The sequence below is a fragment of the Populus alba genome, chromosome 13, assembly GCF_005239225.2.
Source record: "Populus alba chromosome 13, ASM523922v2, whole genome shotgun sequence".
Taxonomy (NCBI): Eukaryota; Viridiplantae; Streptophyta; class Magnoliopsida; order Malpighiales; family Salicaceae; genus Populus; species Populus alba.
Window position 1 is genome coordinate 14,764,130 of NC_133296.1, and position 23,711 is coordinate 14,787,840.

Below are 23,711 nucleotides of genomic sequence, written 5' to 3' on the forward strand. Positions count from 1 at the left end.
TAAATGGTAGTATACAATACAAGTTGAAGAATCTAATTAAAAGAAAGTGATTTGGATTCATAGGCTAGTCATACACTAAATCTCAATATTGATTCTGAATTCCATGATTTATATTAGTTTAGGAACAAAAAATAATTAAGATTTAAATTATTGTTATTTTTATCGAGCACTACATCATGTCCATTCCATTAGAATATAAACTTATTGATCAAAGAAAATGAACTCAACTTGACCTTTTTCTCCTAAAATATATTTATCTATGAGAGAACATATTGATAGAACAAATTCAATTCATTATTTCAACCGGAAACTCAGAAGTTATTACAAGTTCAAATTATTATTTCAATAGCTAGGCACACACAATATTCCAAGATGTTTTATTCATCCCAAAAATAACCTTTTAAAAGAGGGCAATCCCTCAGAATCCTGACTTCTCTTGATGAAGATCAACCTGGATAGTTTACTATCTCTTTCTACAGAGATCAGGAAGTTTATCAGTCAGCCACCTCCAAATGTAGACAAGCCACGAAAAACGAGATGTAGTAGACATAAATTGAGACCAAATCCTTCCATAATTTGGTTGACGGATGGTGGAAGAATCCATTGAATATAAAGCAATGTTTGGGCAACGAAAAACGCGATCCCCACCACTATAAGGATGATTGCGAACGGCCCATAAGTGGATCCACCCCATAACGTTATGGTTACAGCAAAAAAGAATGACAAGCACATCATGTAAATAGACCCACCCACCATTAACGATGAAAACCAAAGTGCTAATGGTGCAAACTTGACATCATTCAAGTTTGTCCAAAGAAGGATTATAGCTGCCACCACAGAGGTATTTAAAGCCCACACATCAAGACACAAATAACCATCCAAAAGAGATGAAACAGTGCTGTCAAAGGCAGTGCTGTTAGTAATGCTGTTAAATTCAGTGCTGTCCCGGGAGGCAGTAGTACTGGTGTAAAATGCAGTGCTGTTATTTTTATCCTTTTGTTGTGGCATCTGTATAGCACCCGCAAAGGTTACACAAGAAGAAGATTCTGTATCCTGATCCTTGTTTCCTGTTTCCTTGGCTGCTTGCCTTGAGTCCTAGTGAAACGCTCATATAGGGATTTCTCAGGGCGGGCATGGAAGTATAAGATAGATAATGTTGTCATCTGCATAGCAAGGGGAAACAAACTTCATAATAATGAGTTTCTGGCACTCCCTCAATCGCATGCAAAAGCGTTGGCCTTGAAATCCTTTTTTTTTTTTTTTTTTTTTTTAAGAACAAGCACGATTCTGGAATAATTTCTGAATTTTGAAAATAATTGTATAGAATATATATTAATCGGCCTTCAAGTAGATGTTCAAAAGAATAGGGATGACTAGAAAAAATATAGGAAAGAAGATGTGTAATATTACCGTTCCATAATAATCAAGCAGCTTGTAGTGCTTTGAATCAACTGCTTTGTCCTGTAAAAAAACATAATTTTAAGTTAATGAATAGAGCTACCTCTTTTTTCTTTCTTTCCTTCTTTCCTTTTGTGCTATGGCTAGCCAACAATATAAGCCACTGAAACTGATGATCAGCCCATGTTTGGAAAGTAGTTTCTTTGAGCTTAGAAGAGATAATTAACCTCGATTTTGTGTAGTCAATGTAAGCTTGTACCTTTCCTTGAGAACCAGTCGAAGCGGTGGACTTTTCTGTTGTAGAATTCTTTCTTTCCATCCTTCACATCTTCTGAATTAACTTCGATCTGAGGAATGAAGACAGAAATCATGAAGCAATGCAGAGCAGATAATTGTACAAATTACATGACATGAGCTCTTCTGACAAAGGATGATTGAGTCTATCAAAGAACCACTCAAAAGCTTTAACAGCTAATTGAGGTTTAAGGATACGATTTTATATTATATCTTTAGTCCTGAATTTCAGTCAGCTTTTAAGAGTGTTAAGTTTATATACTCTGTTTCCATTTTTTCATGACATCATCCTTTATTATGTAAAATATGATATCCTTTAGTGAAATGGAATCCATGTCGGGTGTGTTTTGGTATTGCAGTTGCTGTTGTGATTATGATTTTAAAAAAGTTGTTTTATAAAAAGTATTTTTAGTGAGGTTGGTTTTGAAAAAAATATATATTTGGTTAAAACTGTGGTTGAAATTGAGGTTGAACAAAAAGTAGTTTAATGTGTTTTGTTAAAAAAATACTTTTTAAATTGAGGTTATAAAATAATTTAAAAAATACTTTTAATTTAAATATTTGTAGATTTAACTACTATTATTACATCATGAAATAAATAATATTGATATCAAATATTTTTTTATTATTTTATTAAACTACATGCAATGTCATCACATACGAAATCTATCCAACAATAACTATATTTTTCATGGTTTCTTAAACACGCAACAACAAAAACTAAATTTTTTGTTACGTCATCAAGTGATCTCTTTCTAATTTTTTGAATAAAACACAATTAAAAATTGAATTTTTTTTTAATTAGGTCAGACACGGGCAAGAACATAATTGGAATTGTGATCAAATTTCACAAATGCTACGTCATCATGCTATATCCTTCTAATTTATGTAGTGTTATAAATAATATTAAATACTAGTTTTTTCAACTAAAACTCATTTTTTAAAAAACAAAAATTTACAATTTTATTATGTACAAAATTCATTCGACAAAAACTACAGTTTTCATGATTTAAAAAAAACAAAAAAAAATATTGTTCACGTTCATATGAATAATACGAGTGAAATCATTTAATTTTTTCTGGTTTTTCAGAAAAAAAAAAAAACCTAAACTCAACTTTTTCTGGTTTTTTTAAATTAAAAAAAAAAAAAACTAAACTGATGCACTCGCACTGTACAGTGGAGCCATGCTCCACTGTTCCAACTTTCTTCCATCAGGAGAAGCAGCAAAATGTTGCTTCTCCTGAACCTCGGTTTTATTTTAACTTTTCGTGGGCCTTACCAATAAAAAGCAGAATCTTTTACGTTACCAAATAAAATTATGTATGGCTGCGGGTGAACCTCACCCGCAGCCACGTTACCAAACGGTTTAAAGTGTAACAACATTGTTTTTCAACAGAACTCTCATACCTGGATCTCGTCCGCAGGAATACTGTTCTTTGAATCAAACTGCTCTCGTTCCTTAGCAAGCTGGCAACAAAGAGGAAGCCCACAAACCAAAATATTAAATAAATAATACTCTTAAAATATGTACTTTTGTAGCCTCGATAAATGATGATCATATAGCATACCATGTCATCTGTTTTGTCATATTGGTCTACAGCCTTTTGAGATTGTTGTTTCGCAACATCATATGGTGTACAATTTTCGTTGTTAACAATTGAATTTTCAACGCGTTTGTCACGCACAAGAACAAATGCAGCCATGGATTGACCATGTCGTGCTGCCAAATGCAAAGGTGTATTCCCATCCTCATCCATCTCATTTAGCAGTGGTTCTACTATCTTCTGATCGTTTTCGAGTATGTACCTTACCACATTGCCCTGTCCATTTTTCAACCGCTACATGAAGAATATTCTGCCCTTTTTCATTGAGGAATTCTTTAGGATATGGGAAAATATCAAGAAATTCCTTCACTATATCAACAGATTCATTTTTGCATGCAACATGGATTGGATAGTTGCCTTCTCTGTTTGTTTATAAGCACCATTGAGAAACTTCTTTAATAGGAATCGAACTCCTTCCAGAAAACATATGGATGATGCATAATGCAGTGAATTTCCCAACTCTTCGTCAGTGAGACATAATAGCTCTGGCTTTGCTTTTGCAATTTTCTCCAATAGATCTGAAAATCAAAAGAAAATGTTTCAAATGAATATAAAGATGATAGGTTTGCAACAATTGTTTGTATGTAAATCATTTTCTAGTGAGTATAGACATTGTGATCACCTATGTTACGTTGCTCGAGGGCAGCATGAACAGGGGATTTTTCGTTTTGGTAGGGCATCACCATCTTCTCTTGTTATAGGAATCGAAGCTCCCAAATCCAAGAGATCATCAAGTATCCCGTTCTTATTGCCATTCTCAACAGCCAGGTATAAAGGGGACCTGCCATTCTTGTTGCTGTAATAGGCCACTTCTGGATCTCTGGAAGCTAGGAAAATGGCAACTTCTTTGTTATCGGTGATCACTGCATCATGCAAAGGAGTGTTTCCCTTTGTATTTGTCTTCCTCATCAAGCTCGGATTCGATTCCGCAAGAGATTTAATTGCATCACTGGCCTTTCCTTCTCTGGCAGCAAGATGAAGGATTGTGTCCTTCTGGCTGTTTTGAATGGTGATTAGAGAAGGAAACGTTGGAGCCAGATAAGATGTAATATTGTCACTTCCACAGCTTACAGCTACGTGAAGAAGTGTATTACCGCAGGGTGTCACTAGCTTCTCTGTTAAATGTTGCTCGACAAGGCTTTTAAAGGCCGCAGTATTGTCCTGCCTCACACACTCATGCAACTGACTATCTATCATTGCATTTGCCATGTGATCTCTCGGAATCGAGTTTTCATCAATGTTTATTGCTTCGTAGCCTACGCTAGACATGGCAAAAGAAAATATTGTGTTTGTTGAATCAGCTATACAAAAATTATATATATATATATAAACTTCTCCAAATACCATTTGTGATTGGCACATGCCCGAGGCACCTAGTAAATCCAGAAATTCAGTACCTTACTTTGAGTCAAATCTGACGGCAATTTGTGATTGGTACATGTCATAGGCAACAAGTAAATCCACTGATTTTACTATTTTAAATCTTATATTATTTAATTTTAAAAATTTAACGTCAAATCCTAAATTTATTATTTAAAAATTATTAATTTGAGAGTTATAAATCTCAATAACCACCAGCTTTATACTTTCTAAGCTTCCATGCATTATGGTTGGGATTGTAAATTATATCAAAAATCCCAAACCAACATGCTAGTATAAGCTTATTCATGCGGTTATGTACTCTTTAAATAAGAATTTAATTTTTAAAAGATCTTGACTTTCATGTTTTGATGGGTCTCTGAGATCCTTTCAATAACTTAAGTTGTGTTGGAAGGATATCTATATGATCCGATATATTATGTAAGGCACATGATAGTAACAGAACTAGAGAAAGTATATAGAAAAGACAATTATTTTCTATTTCATTGGTATTAAATTAAGATTAATTAGTGTTTCCAGCTAGCATGATCGTTAACTTCAGGGCTTTGAAGGATTAGTCGAGGTTTGTGTAAGCTGGTCCGGACACCCACGATTATAAAAAAAAAATATTTGCTTTTATATTTTAAAAATATTTTTTTAAAAAAATATTTTTTATTTAATATTTTAAAATTTTTTTAAATGTGTTATGTTTAAAGAAATCTAAAATAAATTATTTTAATATATTTTTAAATAGAAAATAATTTTAAAAACAAATATATAACACTTTCAAATAAGATTTAAAATCAAGTCAAACGATAGTTTTCTAATGACAAACTATAACTTTGTAAACTATCTAAACAAACGTGTCGAGCACTCCTAGCAATATGTCAGAAACTGATTTTGTGACATGTAAGGGCGTCTTCTTTTTGTTTTTTCTCTGTAGTGTTAATATTATGTAAAAATTATTTTTTAAAATATTTTTTATTTAAAAATATATTAAAATAATATTTTTATTTTTATTTTTTATAGTAACCTCAGTGAATGAAGATAAAAATGAAAAGAGGAAAATAACCTAGGTGTTTATTAAATTAACTTTTTAAAGGTGACAACATACAAAAGGATTTTGAGAAGTAGAGGGATCTGTACTGGGATGCCATCAGGATGATGAGAAGCTGTAATTAAATTGGCTAATTATTAGTATTTATTCTTAAGCATTTTCAATGGGTTATTGATAATATAAACCGTAACCTCTAATTTTTCTCAATTAAACATCTACTGGTAATGTTTAGTGTTTCTTTTACCAAAGCTGTTTTGGGTAAATTAAATTACCTATATACGAGTCTGCCTTTTATATTTTTAGCTATTGTCTGACCAGGTCGTCGAAGAAGCCACTGATGCTGAATTTTCAGACAATTCAGCGAATTATTATTGGATGAAATCGCTTCCGTTTGGAAAAAAGAAAACAGAAAAATCTAATCCCCTCTCGCTTTTGCCAATTTTTAAAGTACAACTTATTTTGATTGATTGTGCAGAACATATGCGATATGTTTTTAAAATTTACTAACTTACCCGAACACTCGTAATCAAGAGAATAGTCTTCTCCTTTGCCTTTATTTTTTTTTAATAATAGATATTCGGGTCAATTTTAATCGCATCTCGACTAATTTTTTAAGACTTTAAAGTTAACAATCATATAAACCTTTAATGATCCTCAAACTAGTGACATCTAGAAAACAAAATCAAGACCTAATGGGTTCAGTTACACTCTTCAGAATTCTCTTTTGCCTTTTTACCAAGATCGATGGTCAAATAGATTATTAATGGGGTAATTTAAAAGTAAAATAATTGTTATTTTTTAAAGTGTTTTGGAATGATCATGGATAGGCCAACATCCTTAACACTTTCACGATAAACAATCTCATCTTCCGCTAATGTTGTTTTCAAGACGTTAAACCTCCCCAACCTCTTGAAGTTCGTCACAACATAAATTAAGGGGGATGTTGGCCACATTATATCTCATCTTATGACACCTTTACAGATAATTATTACTGCTTTCTAAGCTTTTCGTACCAAGTAATTAATCTATATACATATATTAAAAACTAATTATTAGTCATCATCCACAATAAAACTATTTTGGTATTTAATAAATATAAAATCATATTGCATACCAATCAATTCTTTCTTAGATATTAGAGACATATTGCATCGAGTTACATGAATATCTCGAGAAATGCAACTAGGTTTGTTTGTCTCTTATTCTATATCAAAAACATATATATAATGGATAAATTTCATTATTTATATCATAAACAACTGCAACCAACTTCTTAACTTTGCACTTACCATAAAAATAAGTATTATTAATACTAATTAGAGGATAACAGTATTGAAAGTCATCAATTGAAGCACCAATAACCTCTTCTTCTTTTTTTGTCCTTCATCTCATTTTATCAAATCTTTCAATCTAGTTATTTTTCTAATATTTTGATCTTTTACAACTTGAAGGTTTATCTTCTCGTGTTCTAAAAATAATTTTGAATATTTTTTGAATATATATAGTTTTAAAAGAGATTTGCTAGATCTTTCATAAAAAAAACATTGCATCAAAAGGGTTTGATGACCGTGGTGTTTAGGCAAAGAATTTGGTGCTTCATAAAGTTTCTAACAAAATCCATGCAAAGAATCCATATTGCTACGCTAGACATGGCAAAAGAAATTAAATATAGTGTTTGTTGAATCAGCTATACATATCAGACAGCTGGACTTCTAATTTAAAATAGACCAAACTGCATGTCAATGGAATCTTAAGTAACGTGAATCTTACTTTTTTTTTCCTTTTTTTTTTTTGACATTATCACAAATCTAATACAAATGCCTTGAACCTGTGAACCTTATTGATTCAAATTAGAACAACAATATTGTGAATATATTTGATCTTGAACCTGTGAATTTTATTTATTCAAATTAGAGGAGGGATGGGATGAAAATATTTTGATCTCATAGATACTTTTATTTATTTATTTATTTATTTATATAATAATAAAAATTGTTATATATATTATTTAGAACCTTTCAAAAATTAGTTATGGTTACTAATTATCAGACGACAACTTTTTTTTTAATTTTATCCTTAATAATCTTAATTAGCTCACTGTGTCACACTAGACATCAATATTAATATCAATGCAAATTGGATATTTGATATCAATAGCAAAGATTCGAAATTAACTAGTTGATATATTTTTTAGATCTCTCTAGCTCGAAGCTCTCATCCTCTTTTCATTAAATTAATTTTTTATTTAATATTTTTAAATTATTTTAATGTGTTATGTTTAAAGTAATTTAAAATAAATTATTTTAATATATTTTTAAATAAAAAATAATTTAAAAAAAAACAAATATATAACACTTAACGATAGTGTTCTAATAACAAACTATAACTTGTAAATTATCTAAACAAACGTGTCGAGCACTCCTAACAATATGTGAGAAACTGATTTTATGACTTGTAAGGGCGTCTTTTTTTTGTTTTTTCTCTGTAGAGTTAATAGAGTATGTAAAAATTGTTTTTTTGTCTTTTATAGTTTTAGCTATTGTCTGACCAGGTCGAAGCCACTGATGCTGAATTTTCAGACAATGCCAGCGAAGTCTTATTGGATGAAATCGCTTTCGTTTGGAAAAAGAAAAAGAAAAAAACAGAAAAAAAGTATTTAGTCTATGCAACTTGCTAGTCTTAAGTCTTTTCTGGACTCGGTCTGTGTTGATTCGGTCCATATTGATGCAGATGGATGTTCTCTTAGATGCTAGGAAGGTACTTCGTCCAGACTCCGATCTTTCATTTCCAAAGTCGGGACAAGAGAATAGTTGTCAAGTTTCGCTTTCCAAGAGCTAATCTTGGAAGTGTAGACCTTATTTTGATTGATTGTGCAGAACTTGCCAATTTTTTAAGTGTAGAACTTGTGCACAACTTAAGCGATATTTTTTAAAAAATATACTAACTTAACCGAACACTCGTAATCAAGAGAATAGTCTACTCCTTTGCTTTTTTTTTTTTTTTAATAATAGATATTCGGGTCAGTTTAAGCGCGTTTCGACTAATTTTTTAAGACTTTGAAGTTAACGATTATATAAATTTCTAGTGATTCTCGAACTGATGAAATTTAAAAAACAAAATCAAGACCTGATGAGTTCAGTTATACACCTCAAAATTCTCTTTTGCCTTTTTACCAAGATTGATGGTCAAAGAGATTATTAATGGGGTAATTCAAAGTAAAATAGTTGTTGTTTTTTAAAGTGATTTTTATTTAAAAATATATTAAAATAATTTTTAACATTATACAAATATATTAGAATAATTTTTTTAAAAAAACTTTTTACATTATCACAAATCTAAAGCAAATGCCTTGAACCTGGAACCTTATTGATTCAAATTAGAGGAGGGATGGGACGCAGATATTTGATCTCGTTGATACTTTTATTTATTTATTTATTTATATAATAATAAAATTATATATATATATATATATATTATTTAGAACCTTCAAAAATTAGTTATGGTCACTGATTATCAGATGACAACTTTTGTTTTTTTTATTTTATTTTATTTTTATCCCTAGTAATCTTAATTAGCTCACCGAGTCGCAATATGCATCAATATTAATATCAATGCAAATTGGATATTCGATATCAATAGCAGAGATCCGAACATCACTAGTTGGTATATTTTTAGATCCTTGTAGCTCGAAGCTCTCATCCTTTTCCCACAACTTTGGATCCCTATATAAAGCCCATACACTGACCATCACAATCATGCCCCGTGGTATCTTCTATCCACCTACGATGTAGTCCTCAGAAGGAGCACGAGGCAGCAAAAGCGGTGTTGCAACTTGAGATATCTTAGCTTGGGAACATAGTTTTAAGACCCGGCCCGGTTTAAGGCCTGAGTTTTGAGTTTTGATCGGGTTACTGGGTCGGCTGGGTCATTTAAAAAAAAAATAATTAAAACGACGTCGTGTTGGTAAGAAAAAAAAACAAAAGCCAATGGGTTTGCGGCCAGATCTTGCTAGGTCAACCCGCCGGGTCACACCGGGTTTTTCCTTTCTTCTTTTTTTCTTCAACTTGGCCCAGTCCCAGGTTAGCCGGATCCCGGGTCGACCCGCCGGGCCGGGTTTCAAAACATTGCTTGGGAAGATCATTTTTCCATATGTCATCTATGACTCATTTAATAGAGACATCTAGGAGTAATCTATTTTGCTCTTAATTTTCAAAAAAAAAAAAACAATAATTTGTACAATAAAAAAATAACCAATTTTTTTTTTATTAAAATGCAATTTATAGAAGCAGCATGTAATATATTAAATCATAAATAATAAATATACACTAATGATTAAGATAATATAACATTTTATTAAAAATTAAACTAACAATACATCTATTCATAATTATTACAACATATAATTATATCTAATAATCTCCCAGCTCATTCAATTCAAGGCCGGGTTTGAAATATCCATGTAGGTTTGAGGAGAACCAATATCATCCTAGTACACTGATGGACTTGGAATGATCATGGACGAGCCAACATCCTTAACACTTTCACGATAAGCAATCTCATCTTCCATTAATGTTGCTTCAAGACATTGAACCTCCCTAACTTCTTGAAGTCCGTCACAACATAAATTGAGGGTGATGTTGGCCACATTATATCCCATCTTATCGACATCTTTACAGATAATTATTGTTGCTTTCTAAGCTTGTCGTACCAAGTAATTAATCTATATACATATATTAAAAACTAATTAGTAGTCATCATCCACAATAAAACTATTTTGGTATTCAATAAATATAAAATCATATTGTATACCAATCAATTCTTTCTCAGATATCAGAGGCATATTGCATCGGTTACATGAATATCTCGGAAAATGAAACTAGGTTTGTTTGTCTTTTATTCTATATCAAAAAAAATATAATGGATAAATTCTATTATTCGTATCATAAGCAACTACAACCAACATCTTAGCGTAGCACTTACCATAAAAATAAGTATTATTAATACTAATTAGAGGATAACAATATTGAAAGTCATTAATTGAAGCACCAATAACCTTTTTTTTTTTTCTTCCTTCATCTCATCTTGTCAAATCTTTTAATCTAGCTATTTTTCTAATAATTTGATCTTTTATAGTTTGAAGGTTTATCTTTTCGTGCTCTAAAGATAATTTTGAATTTTGAATATTTTTGAAATATATATATATATATATATATATATATATATATATATATAAAGTGAGCATTTCATTCTAGTTTTCAAAGAGATTTGCTGGATCTTCCATAAAAAAAAAAAAACATTGCATCAAAAGGGTTTGATGAACGTGGTGTTTAGGCAAAGAATTTGGTGTCTCATAAATTTTGTAACAAAATCCATGCCAAGAATGAAAATAATATGTGTTTTTTATATGATTTTAATATGTTAATATTAAAAATAAATGTTTTTTTAAAAAATATTTTAAAAAACAATTACTATACCCTTCTTAAATATCTTAAGATATATAAAATATACAAGCTCATTTTTCAACCAAAAACAATCAAATCACCATCAATGTGATATCATTTTCTATCGCCTCCTTACTTCAAATCATTATGCACCTTCACATTATGCCAATGAATCATATAACAACGAATCATACAATTCATCTATACTTCTGTCAGGAAATAACAGTCACTATTGTATTGGCCAAGCTTTCTCAATATATACAGTCCAACACAAATTGACATTTTGAGTTTGATCAGGTTGGGCCAAATAAAAATCTTTTTGACATGGTTCAAGCAAGCAGCTGAAGAGGTTGAGATTTTCCAAGAGAAAATCCCATTACAGAAGAGGTAGGTGAGGGATGCAACACCAATAAAGCAAAGGAGATGAACAACACATAAAAAAAAAAACCTAACTCTAATCCTCAGAAGCAAACATTAAAATTGAAAGGTAACAAAAATTAACCTAAAAAAAGCACGAACCATATCCAAACAGGGATCCCAAAAGTGCTATAGTTAAACTTACATATAGAAGGCAAATCTTGAGACATCTGGTATCTTTTTTCTTTGTGGATTGTGCTTGAAAGTGTTTAGTTCCAAACTGAAGATGCTAGTATCAAGTGCCTTTTTAATCAACCTTAAAATCAATCACAACAAAAGGAATTACAATACCTTAACAACAAATGGAAATCAATCTTGATTAGGAGAAAACCACAGACCGAACCCCCCAAGAAAAACATAAGAAATCTTCATCTTCTTCAACATGACCTCCCCCCTTTTCTCTTTTCTTGCCTATTTGTTTCAGAAAAGAAAAAAAGAAGAAGATGAAGAAGCTGATTTGATAAGCTGTAAGAGTTTCCAAAAACCCAGGAGAAAAAATGTTACGGAGAAGCTGCCACGCCCATCAATAAAAAATTAAATTGTTTTTCTTACTACCCGAACACCATATTAAAGATTCATATCAGGATCATACGAAATTGGAATCCTTGATCCAGAGAAGATTAATGTTATAGATGTAATGAATATAGCAATCTCGGCTTCGACAACAGATGTTCGAGGAAGTATAATTACAAACTATTTTTAACATTGTAAAATTAAGTTTTTGAATAATATGGCTCTAAAACATTTAAAGGAACACTTAGATGATAAAAGCATTCAATAATTTTATATTTTAATTAAAGTGTTGAACTATCATGATATAGATATTAAGTAACTTTTGAGCTTCTTATAGAAAAGAAAGAAAGACAACTTTAGAATTATTAAGTAATGAGAAAATTATTGAACGTTGTCGAAAATGAAAAAGAAGTAGTTAAATACATTGGTTATGTTCTTTAGCTTGACTCGTGCAAAGATGTTTAAAGCAACCATTTAATAGGTGGTACAGTAAAAAATAATTTTGAATTAAAAAGTTTATTTTTTTTATGATATTAGATTTGAGCCATGTGATTACTAATATAATGGCTACTAGAGACTTACATGGTTGTTAATTTTAGAGCCCGTAGGATTAGTTGAGATGCGTAAAATTAGTAGGGGTGAGCAAATTCGATTCGGTTCAGTTTTTATAAAAAAAAAATAACCAAACCGATTTAAAAAAAAACTGAAACCGAACCTAAACTGGTTCGAACCGGCCGGTTTCGATTCGGTTTTTAAGGGAAAAAACCGGTTCAAACCGGTTTTGTTTGGTTTTTCGATTTTGGCTCGGTTTTTCCAGTTTGGCTCGTTTTTTTTCGGTTCGGTATCGGTTTTAGGTTCGGTTCGGTTTTATAAGCCTAAAACCGATACCGAACCGGTCGGTTTTTTCAAAATTTTAATCGGTTTAATCAGGTTTTTTTTCCCGGTTCGGTTTTTTCAGTTATTGTTTTCTCAGTTTTCTCGGTTTTTTGATTTTTTTGCTCACCCTTATAAATTAGTTCAGGCACCAACGTTAATAATAAAAAAAATATTTAAAGCAATAATCACTTTGTACAGTTTTTTTTAATACGAAAAGTTAGTGATAAGATCTAAAGAAATATTAATTTCAATAAAAAGCAAGTATAATTTAAATCAATTTTACAAAGATGTTATAAAATCATGGATATATAATTTGGATATATATATATATATATATATATATATATATATAAAATAAGATTATTAATTTATATATCAAATGGGATCTATATATTTTCTTTTTAAATATATTTTATAAATTCACCAAATTATTAATTTACCATCTTGGTTTCAAGTCGATACTATAAAAATATATTATTTAATGAAAATTATTAATTTATCAAGGTTATACGGTACTAAAAAAAAAAGATAAAGCTTGTTCTTGGAGTTTTGAAAGTAGCGAGTCTAAATTAGCAATTCTTTCAATTCTCTAAGACTTTAGGGGCCAATGATGCAATTTACACTATTTAACAAAGTAGTTTAAGCAGACGGTGCATCTGCCACGTTTACATTAGCCAATTTCCAACGCTCAGTACCAGGTAGCAGCTACTAAGCTCTAAACCTTTGACGACAACCTAAAACAGAGAAAAAAGAAAAAAAAAAATTCTCGCTTCAGAACCAGAGGCAGCAATGGCTGATCGATTCTTTCCCAACGTAATGCCAAGCTTTGTAACAGAAGATATACAAGAAGAAGATAAAGTAACCGATGAGGATTCTCTCATGAAGCTTCTCTCAATGCCCTACACTTCACTTTCCAAGCAGTTTCAACGTTCTGGTTTGGATCTTAAAGAAACAGTAACAAGAACTTCTCTTTCTTTTGTTTTCATTTCTCGGGTTGTTTTTGCTTTGTTTGGTAATGTTGGCACTGTGTGTGTTTAGTGGGATTTTTGTGTTCTACAGATAGTGATGGAGACATGGGGGTTAGGTGGGCAAGTTGTGCATGATTTTACTCTTTACAGTGGAAATCTTGGCACTGCTTTGTTGCTTTATAAGAGCTATCAAGTTACTAGTAATGAAAATGATCTCTTTCTCTGTTTGGAGATTGTTAAGGCTTGTGATTCGGCTTCTCGGGCTTCAAGGTAGAGTCTCCCTTTCTTGGTGAAGGTGTCATGTTGTTTCACTGTATAGTTTGTTTTTGTGATTAAATTTATGGTATGAGCCAATTGGATATGATTTTGGGTTTTGATTATAACTTGTGTAAAACGCAAATTTGAAGCTACTAAAGAGGGGTGGATTCGGTTTGGACATCTGGTAATGTTGTTGAATGTGTTTTATAATCTAGGGATGTGACATTTATATGTGGGCGAGCTGGTGTTTGTGCACTTGGGGCTGTAGCCGCAAAGCATGCTAATGATGAAGCATTAGAGAGTTACTATCTGAGTCAATTAGGAGAGGTGGCCTTTTTACTCTATTTTGTGTTATTTTTCATATTTTTGTAAAAAACAAATTGGTTGTCGGTGAGTATTTATTGATTGTTTATGAAACAGATTAAGTTGTTGAGAAATCACCCTGATGAGTTGTTATATGGAAGAAGTGGATTCTTATGGGCTTGTCTGTTCCTAAATAAACAGATGGGGCAGGGGACTGTCCCTGGTACGACCATTGTGAGATTTCTGCTATTACCTATTTTGCTACTTTGGTTTTGAATTAGTTAAGCAGGATGTAATAGTCTTACGGTAAAATTATTGTAGCGTGCTGTTGCGAATGAAATTATACAAAATGGAAGAGCATTGGCGAAGAAAGGAGGTTCCCCATTAATGTATGAATGGTATGGTGAGAGGTATTGGGGTGCTGCCCATGGATTGGCAGGTATTATGAATGTTTTATTGGATGTAGAGCTGAAACCTGATGAGTTTGAGCATGTCAAGGGCACCCTTAAATACATGATCAATAACTGCTTTCCCAGTGGCAACTACTCTACAAGTGAAGAAGATAGCAAGAGGGATGCTCTTGTGCATTGGTGTCATGGAGCACCTGGAATTGCTCTTACACTTGTCAAGGCAGTTAAGGTAAAATTCTCCAGTTATCTAGTTCATTGTAAGCTAATTTAAGCCCCACTGGAGCAAAAACTTGATATTTATGAATGATTCAGATTTTGACCTTTCTCCTTTAGTCATGTTAATGAGAGCATTAAATTTGCAAATTCATTGGCAAATGGCAATGGCATTTATTGCATGTGTTTGTCTTGATCTCTGAGGTATCCAATATGGCTGAATACATGAAATAAATGTTAAATCTTTGAATTAGATCTTTATTTTTGGTCTGAATCCGAGTAGGTTTTCCATCCGAGTGTAGCCTTCATTTTTGTTAAGAATGTTTTGTGTAGGAACAGTATTCATAGGTTTACTTGAAACTGTAACTTCTGTAGTAGCAAAGTTTATTCCTTCTTTAGATAGCTCTGATCACACATATCAAGCTGGATACTTATATTTTAAATTTCCTTCTTTAGATAACCATTTTAAATAGACTTGAAAACTGAAAACATTATAATCAAATATTATATCTTTTAATATTATAATTGTAAATGATATCACTGCTAATGAAATATTTATATTTTAAATTAAATTAAATAGTTGTTATTCAATTATATCTTAATAATTACAAATATTAAAATTAATTATGAAAATTAAAGAAATTAATTCAAAAATAAATTTATCTCATTAAAATATTAAGTGTCAAATGCCATATTTTGATATTATAAATATACATATAATAACATTAGGAAGCCCACTATAAAAGTCTTTCCATCATAACTTTTATTTAATTTACTATATATTAGAAACTCACACATATAAACACTTGGAAGATAGTGTTTTTTTTTTTAGTATGAGATAAACATCTTTTTCTTCTTTATTCATTTATAAAATACATCAATATTTTGGACTTTGGTTTTTTGTTTTTTTATCAGATTAAGAGATTAACAAAGTTATGATTGTTTTATCAGGTCACATGAGATTTTAAAATTGGTTGATTTCCTTTGTAATCTTTAATTTCTGTTTCTTCTCGTTTAATTCAACAACTGCCCATTGCAAATGAAAATAGGATAAATGGGAAATTAACCAAAATCAGATCTTAAAAGATGAAAATATCTTATTTCAAACATAGTTCGATACATCATATCAGCTTAACACAAGTTGCGAGGCACTCTGTACCCCAGCTGGATACCATCGTAACACTTGAAATGGTCATAGAATATAATCTTCAGTTACAATGTTTGGTTAGGAAGGTAATGATCAGTTCATTCACCTGCTTTGGGAGATTCTCATGAACAAAATGGTTCCCTTCATCAAGGAACACACTGTCCAAATCCGGTACAAAATGCTTCAGTTGCTCACTTTTTGTGTAGTCCTCCATACCTGCAAACTTTAGGAGATAGTCCTTCTGGCCATTGATCAGTAATGTTGGTGCTGTAACTTTTGGATTAGTAATTCCACAATCTATGCCTAAAGACCTGCATCGAATTCCATGTCATCCCTTTTATCGTAGACGACTTTACTGGTTACCTGTAAGGAACCTGTAATGCAAAACGAAATCCAGACATCTCGTATAATGAATGCATAAGCTGCAAGATCTTCTTCGGAGAACCACGGTGGCAGAGGAGTAGATGGGTCAACCAAGTCCATGATTTCCTGGTCATCTCTAGCTGTTGGTGGTTCAGTTCCAGAAAAGAGAATGTATACGTTTCTTACCACTGTCTTGACATCTAAGCGTCCGAAATCTGCTTCAGCTCTACCTGGTTCCTGTGTTTATTTAGAGAAAACAGGCAAGATCAACAATGAATTGTAATTATCATTATCACCAAAAAGTCACTCTAGGATCTGAAAGGCAAGTATCAAATACACAGGAGATAAATGAATCGTACCTGCCACCTTGTTATGTAGAAACCTGATGGCATGATATCATTTCGAATACAATTAGGACCTGGTAGCAAGAAAGGAATACCGAGGGACACAAGATCTGAAACCCTCTCAGGGTGCACAACAGCGACTAGATATGCTGTTATAGATCCAAAATCCTTCCCAATAAGATAAACCTGGTGCCAACATCAAAGCATTACATTTATGTATATATGCACACAAGATCAAAATTGGAAGCTTTTTTTATGGTTTTCGACTCTTTGTTGCTAATAGAGATTCTGAGGGTTTTTTTTTTCATTTTCTGTGTGTGTATATATATATATATATATATATATATATATATATATATATCTGTGTGTGTCCCTTTCTAATGTTAGCGGGGAGGTTCTGAGTTTGAGATAATGTTTAATTTGCTCATCATCCTCGAGGAAAGTTTTTTTTTTTTAAAAAAAAAAATTCTGCTCAATTACCCCCACAAAAGATTCCCTAGGAAACAGGCCAAAAAGAGACCTATAGGATGCAGTTAATATATTGTGAATGCTTTGTAAAAGTTTTTGAAATCACAAATTGTTGATCCAATGCCCAATAACTTTAGGCCTTAGTTTATAGCTTTTCCACTTCTCTTGGTTATCTAAGATGGCCTTCTTAATTGATTGTTTATGTGCATCAAATAAAAAATCACACAATCTAGTACAAAAATTTGTTAAATAGAAATTAGATAATGAAATAAAAGAATATAAGCTTACAATAATATAACATTAATTAATTTAAACTTACATAGTTACATTATGATTTTCCCATACTTTACTGGCAAGCACATTGTTGCTCTTGTCCCGTCATAAATTTTTCTTAATTGGGTTTTTACATTGATTAGTTTTCAAAATTTAAAACACTAGTAACTTAAATTATAGATTATTCATGTAATCTTAAACTTTTGTCATCAAACATCTATTATATACATCATAAAGGTGAATATGAAACAACTTCAATATTGATAGACATGAAAATCATTTCAAGCAAGCCATTTTTATATATTTGTAAAACTTAAAATACTTTAATACAAATAAATAACATCATAAAAAAATTTGGTTACATAGATAGGTCATTTTTTCTAAAATTAACTCTATCAAATAAAGAAACCTTACTCTATTGTCGTCGCTGGTTAAATCTTGGGTGGTAACTTTATCTTTTCATAATAAATATCTAGTTTCACAACACGATCATCAATACTATTACTTGATAAAACAATAGTGGAATGATTAAAAAAAAAATCCCAAACATATTTTAACTCTATTAAATTTAAATCAAAGAAAAATTAAAGTAAAAAAAAAAAAAAACCTAGGTATATGAGCCTAAGTGGATCACCATACTTGGCTTATTATTATTATTATTATTATTATTATTATTATTTTTAAAAAGCCACTCAGTTAGGTCTACAAGACTAGTTTTCGTGCGCACTAAAATAATGGTAAAAAATCATGTAGAAGTTTTAGATCTAAAAATTTATTTTTTAATCTATTTTTACCTATAATATCTAATGAACACACTTATAATATTAATAATCAATATATTAATTCAAAATACTTCTAAAATAATCCAAAAATACAACCGGAATAATTATTTCTCAATCCTAATCTATTTTATCCGGCAAAATAAAAAACATTATTATTTTTATTTACGTGGGTGTCCAGGCTAGCTTACTCGCACCACGACTAATCTCATGGCCCACTGAACATCCTGCAAACGCAGTGAGCATGTAAGACACCGCGGGGATGACATGCGTACACGCTAAGCCTTTAATCCAAGATATAGAGGTAAGGAAGCCCTTGTCACTACTGGGCTACAAGCCTCGGTGTAATATTTAATAGGACAACAAGTGGAGTTGTTGTTGAATTGCAGTAATAAAGATGTTGGAGTTCGAGTTGGAGATTGAAATGGAAATATAAATATGCTCATTTTTGTTTGTCTTTTAGAAATAGAAACCAACAAGCCTTCAATGGTTTAATAACATAAATATTTGCCTTATTCAATGGTGGCATGACCTTGATGAGGACAGTTTAGGAGTATAAAGAAAACTAAAAAAATTAATTAAATTGAGAAATCAGAAAAAAAATAATAAAAAAAACCAAACTATAAAAAAAAACCGATTAGAATTTTGAAAAAAAATAACCGGTGGTTCGGTTTTTGTTTTATAAGTATAAAACAGAAAAAACCGAACCGAACCCAAACCGGAAAAAAACCAAGCCAAAACCAGAAAAAAACCAAGTCAAACCGGTTTGAACCTGTTTTTATTCTAAAAAATCGAATCAAACCGAAATCAGTCGGTTTAAACCAGTTTCACTTTAAAAATATATATATTTTGGTTTGGTTATTTTTTTTATATAAAAATCGAGCAAAAAATAATTACTCCTATAACAGTTTATGAAAATTTCTTCTTTTTATTTTATTTTTTTATAAAAAAAAAACATAAAGGAAACTAACAAAATAGATGAGCTATTACGACAAGACTGCACCTCAACAATTATTTGGTGAAGCACACATATCTTCGATTTGTAGAATTGAGAATCAACATGAATGACAAGAGAGGGTGCATGTTTTTTTGAGTTAAAGACTGCTCATCGTTTCACTATGGATTGCTACAGTGAAACACTGAGTAATTTTAGTTATTATTATAATAATTACTAGCAGAAAAATCTGTTGCTTCATTGTTATATAAATTTTTAATGGTATTGAGATTTATAAAACTCAAATTAATAATCTCTAAAAAAACAAATCTAAAACCTGATTAATTAAGCTATACTTTTCAGGATTCAAAATCATCAATTTTTGTCTTTGTAGAAACGGAAACCCAGTAACAATAATTGATAGAATGATATTATGACACGTTGATAATATTTTTATTTAATTTTATTTTTAGATTTTGCTTTCTTTTATTTAGCAAAACTTATGTGATATTTTATTAAAAACATGAAATTCTAATCTGATTCAAGTACATGTTTCACAATATCATTTGTCAACTATTAAGTGCTATAGAAGGACAGAATGCAACCATATATTAAGGACCTAATTAAATATTTCTTACCAGTAGAGGGGCAATTAAAATATCTAAAGCCTCCTTTGCAGGTTGTCGTCTCACTTGGCCCATTTTAATCTTACAATGATCCATGGGATTTTATTCAAGGACCATCTTAATCTTACAATGAATATCCATGGGCTTTTTCATTCTTAGACGAAATTTTGTAAGTTGTAGTCCAGGCCTGTTTTAATCAGATAATGGTCCATGGGCTTTCATGCTTGGCCCATAAAAAATAAAGTTTAGAGGGATTAAAAATTTGAAGTTCAAAATGACATTCACATAAAATAAAATATATTAAAAATTACTTACGCCTCCAGCATCAAAAATGATAAAATTATATTTATTTATTTTTAAGAATAAGAAGTATTTTGACCTCAGTTTGCCTAATACATCCTACAGGTAGGAAGAAACTCTCCACAGTCCATGCCACAAGCTCGATAACATCTGTAGAGAGCTGAGCTTGTTCGCATTCAACAAATGAGAGCTTAAAAGGCAAATAGGAATTGATAGAAAGAATTATCGGTTGCCATCACGAGCAGTGGCTGGTTCAATTTCTGCAACAAGAACATCTAATTTTGACGAGTCAAGTGAACTGCTCATGGCAATGTCTTTAGAAGGTGAAGGAGGCTTGTTTTCGTCGGCAGCTGCAGCAGCAGCAGCAGCAGCAGCAGCAATTTGTGTAGGAGGTTTTCCATTCTTGGCATCTTTCCCTTCATTTTCACTCTTTCCATCTTTCTCACCTTTCACATCCTTGGCATCTTTCCCATTATTTCCATCCTTCGCATCCTTTCCATCTATATATGGCAGATGTGGGAGGGGGAGGCATCATGTGAGGTGGAGGGTTCTGTTCCAGTTTCACGAAAAGCTGCCTCATCCTTAAGAGATCAGTGGGTTTTCCAGGCTTTGGACCCTGAATTACAGCAATGGAAGGTTTCTCTTCATCATCTTTTCTACCCCTTCTTTTATCAATACTTGGCACCTCTCAAGGAATGATCTCTGCAATGGCTTTTCAGTAATGTTGCCTCCTTGTGAAACTTCTCTTGGTTTGCCAAGTACAGCTGCAGAAAAGCACATCCATATGTTTAACCTCATAGTAAAGCTGGAAGGAATGTAGAAAACTTGAGCGCGGATCTGCACGTCGAAAGAAATAGGGAGGAAACAATGGAAAAGTGTCTTTCAATAAATTTTACCTTCTCTCTTTCTCTGTTCTGAGCTTTGTTGGTTTCACAATTCTGCTGCCTTTTCTCATAAAAAGCCCGTATATACTCTTCAGCTTCGTTGATAATCTGGTTTCTCATCTCCCTCTCTCTTTTCTCCTTTTCCTCTGGACGGAGGCATATCAAAGAAAGCTATCTGTTCATTTTCAACAGAAAGGATCGTAAAAGAAGGCTGAAAACATCTCTAAGATGTCGAAAAGACAATTAGAGAAATACAGTATAGATGATCAAGAAAAAACAAAGATTAGTCTAGAAGATTTCGACAATATTCCGATGAACCTATGACAATTAGAAGCCCTCTTTTACATTAAGATTTTGAATTAGCCATGCAAGTATGGTGTAATGAAAAATTAGCAGCATGTAAAAATCGAAGAGGTTTTAGTACTGTCGTTGCTTCATATCAACCAAAATCAGGGAACAATAAAAGAATTGATGGAAAGATGAACTCTTAACTGTTTTACGAGACGACATTCAAAAAGCATTTGAGTGACAGATTTCTATACCAATCAATTCTTCAGTGAAAAAAAAAAGTTTAATTTGATAGTTCAAACCCCTTTCAATTCTAACTAAAAACTTGGTATTCAGTAAACTGGCAATGTCTCAAGAACAAGATTTTAAAATGAATGCCTTGCTGCTTCCACCAACAGAAGGTTTAGGCTCCCATCATCATCAACTTTCCCTTTCATGGTCTCCCAAGGCCAATTCTAATGATAATTAATCTATTCCAATAATAATAAAAAAAAAAACCAGAATGAGATGATCCCAAATTTACTAATTCGATGCTTATCTTCAATTAAATCATCCTACATAATTAGATCACCTTAATTCTCAAACATCAAACGCCAATCAAAATTATATATATCAAATTTTCTCTTCCAAACTCCACCTCCCCAGTCATTAAACCATAGCCCCATTGCAAATTCCAAATGTAAAATACTCAAATCCAGATCCAATCAAGAAAGCGAATATAACCCAATTCCACAAACAAAAACAAAACTCACTTGCGCCACTCACGGAATTTGCCTCCTTACTCCTGCAGGCAGAAGCGGCCCATCAGAAACAAAACAACCACCACCACCACCATGAGTCTCAAGCACCTCAGACTCAAAAGTTGAGGCAAATTCAGGACTTGGAGAAGGCATACCAAACCCATACACCTCAGAAGAATGCATTTTGTTGTCATTGAAGAAATTTTCTTGAGCCAATGGTGTTGCCCCGGGGAAAGATGTGTCATCACCTATGTAGCCACCATCATAATCACGTTGGACATGCTGCTTTGTGGGGTCATTTTGATATCCTTCAGGGTTGAATGAATCAAAGGAGGATGCCATTGTTGATGATTTGATGCAAAATTTTGTGTTTCTCTAATATTTGTGTATTAATGGAGATTATTTGGAGACTTTCGCTCTGTTTTTCTAGGTGGTCTTTATGGCAGTTAACGTTGTGTTCGGATCTGTTAAGGTGGGCAACGGATCCCCGTTGATATTTTGCATGAGTTAAATTAACTAAAAGCTCCTCAGGTATTGGAATTTTATTGTTCACACACACACACATATGTATATTAACATAACAGCTAATAATATCTTCTTCTTCAAATTCTTCCTTCTACGCAATTCTATCAATAACTAAACGAAGAAAGGGATCACTGCTTTTCTATTCTTGGGATAATCCTCTGCAAACTTCAGCAAATACCATTTGTGATTGGCACATGCCCTAGGTACCAAGTTAGAACATGTATAGAGGAAAAAACCAAACCCAGCCCATGACCAAGTCATCACTGCCCATCCAAGCCACTCCACAATCTCTCCAAAGTAGTTAGGACAAGTTACCAGCTCAAACCACCCTCCTCTCGGCACCTTATATCCACCACCTTCCCTCTTCAAAACCAACAAAGCCGTATCAGCCCACATATTAATCCTCATGCCCCACAGAAAAACCACCAATCCACCAAAGAATTTCCACCAAAACAAACCTCCATCACTATCATAATCACTTTTATAATGTGAAACCCACCTAGCCTGTATGTAAGTATTCAATGCTTGAGTCAAAAATCCGTTGAAGGTCAAAATCAGCGGGAAACCAATTGTGGTTTTGGTATTCTGGTGAGAGGTACTTTGGTAAATGCGAAGCGGGTAGATGAAAGTGCGGTGGAAGTAGTGGAGGAGATAAGGAGACATGAGAACTAGAGCTTTGGGATTTGTGAAGTGTTGGCCAAAGGGAAAGAGGATGAGGGGGAGCAAAATGGAGGGGCTTTCCATGATAAACCAAGCCAAAGGTGGAGGAATTGTAGGGCCCCATCCTAGACGGTTGTGCTTGCCATATGGGAATTGAAAGAACCTTAGGGCAATGAAGGTAGGGGGTCCTAGGAGGTAGTAAGCTAGGAGGCTGTAATGAAAGAAACTCTGGTCTAACAAGGCCATTGTTGCTTGCTTAGTTTGTTGCT

General features: G+C 32.3%; 4 protein-coding genes and 1 pseudogene across 5 annotated transcripts; 1 reads left to right on the plus strand and 4 right to left on the minus strand.

Annotated features, from left to right (window-relative positions):
- Nucleotides 1-1,050: 1,050 nt before the first annotated feature.
- Nucleotides 1,051-3,947, minus strand: LOC118040155 (uncharacterized). 2 transcript variants are annotated; one of them, XM_035047023.2, is made up of 5 exons: nt 3,261-3,947; nt 3,100-3,159; nt 1,658-1,745; nt 1,411-1,461; nt 1,051-1,163 (listed from the first exon to the last, which is right to left on the minus strand). In XM_035047023.2, the coding sequence occupies exons 1-4, from the start codon at nt 3,447-3,449 to the stop codon at nt 1,448-1,450; spliced, it is 351 nt and encodes a 116-aa protein (XP_034902914.1). In that variant the 5' UTR covers nt 3,450-3,947; the 3' UTR covers nt 1,051-1,163; nt 1,411-1,447. The 2 variants fall into 2 exon arrangements, with proteins under 2 accessions (XP_034902914.1, XP_073259858.1); XM_073403757.1 differs by having other exon boundaries at nt 1,060-1,461.
- Nucleotides 3,606-4,565, minus strand: LOC118040142 (protein ACCELERATED CELL DEATH 6-like). Its single transcript, XM_035047011.2, has 2 exons — nt 3,950-4,565; nt 3,606-3,814 (listed from the first exon to the last, which is right to left on the minus strand). The coding sequence occupies exons 1-2, from the start codon at nt 4,563-4,565 to the stop codon at nt 3,606-3,608; spliced, it is 825 nt and encodes a 274-aa protein (XP_034902902.2).
- A 9,035-nt stretch (nt 4,566-13,600) lies between these two features.
- Nucleotides 13,601-15,169, plus strand: LOC118040156 (lanC-like protein GCL2). The gene is made up of 5 exons (XM_073404149.1): nt 13,601-13,913; nt 14,019-14,197; nt 14,401-14,512; nt 14,606-14,722; nt 14,810-15,169. The coding sequence occupies exons 1-5, from the start codon at nt 13,749-13,751 to the stop codon at nt 15,167-15,169; spliced, it is 933 nt and encodes a 310-aa protein (XP_073260250.1). The 5' UTR covers nt 13,601-13,748.
- Nucleotides 15,170-16,185: 1,016 nt separating this feature from the next.
- LOC118040143 (epoxide hydrolase 2-like) lies at nt 16,186-17,242 on the minus strand (annotated as a pseudogene).
- Nucleotides 17,243-22,781: 5,539 nt separating this feature from the next.
- On the minus strand, nt 22,782-23,711 carry LOC118040157 (steroid 5-alpha-reductase DET2-like). Its single transcript, XM_035047025.2, has one exon. It carries the CDS (start codon nt 23,686-23,688, stop codon nt 22,894-22,896), a length of 795 nt encoding a protein of 264 aa, XP_034902916.1. The 5' UTR covers nt 23,689-23,711; the 3' UTR covers nt 22,782-22,893.

Coding starts and splice junctions, on each gene's coding strand:
- LOC118040155 (XM_035047023.2), bottom strand. CDS start 3,449: ATGGATGAGGATGGGAATACACCTTTGCATTTGGCAGCACGACATGGT. Junction 3,160..3,260: donor ATGACAAAACAGATGACATG/GTATGCTATATG, acceptor CTTTGTTGCCAG/CTTGCTAAGGAACGAGAGCA. Junction 1,746..3,099: donor TTCCTGCGGACGAGATCCAG/GTATGAGAGTTC, acceptor TTCATTCCTCAG/ATCGAAGTTAATTCAGAAGA.
- LOC118040142 (XM_035047011.2), bottom strand. CDS start 4,565: ATGTCTAGCGTAGGCTACGAAGCAATAAACATTGATGAAAACTCGATT. Junction 3,815..3,949: donor ACCAAAACGAAAAATCCCCT/GTTCATGCTGCC, acceptor TTTGATTTTCAG/ATCTATTGGAGAAAATTGCA.
- LOC118040156 (XM_073404149.1), top strand. CDS start 13,749: ATGGCTGATCGATTCTTTCCCAACGTAATGCCAAGCTTTGTAACAGAA. Junction 14,513..14,605: donor ATCTGAGTCAATTAGGAGAG/GTGGCCTTTTTA, acceptor TTTATGAAACAG/ATTAAGTTGTTGAGAAATCA. Junction 14,723..14,809: donor CTGTCCCTGGTACGACCATT/GTGAGATTTCTG, acceptor AAATTATTGTAG/CGTGCTGTTGCGAATGAAAT.
- LOC118040157 (XM_035047025.2), bottom strand. CDS start 23,688: ATGGCCTTGTTAGACCAGAGTTTCTTTCATTACAGCCTCCTAGCTTAC.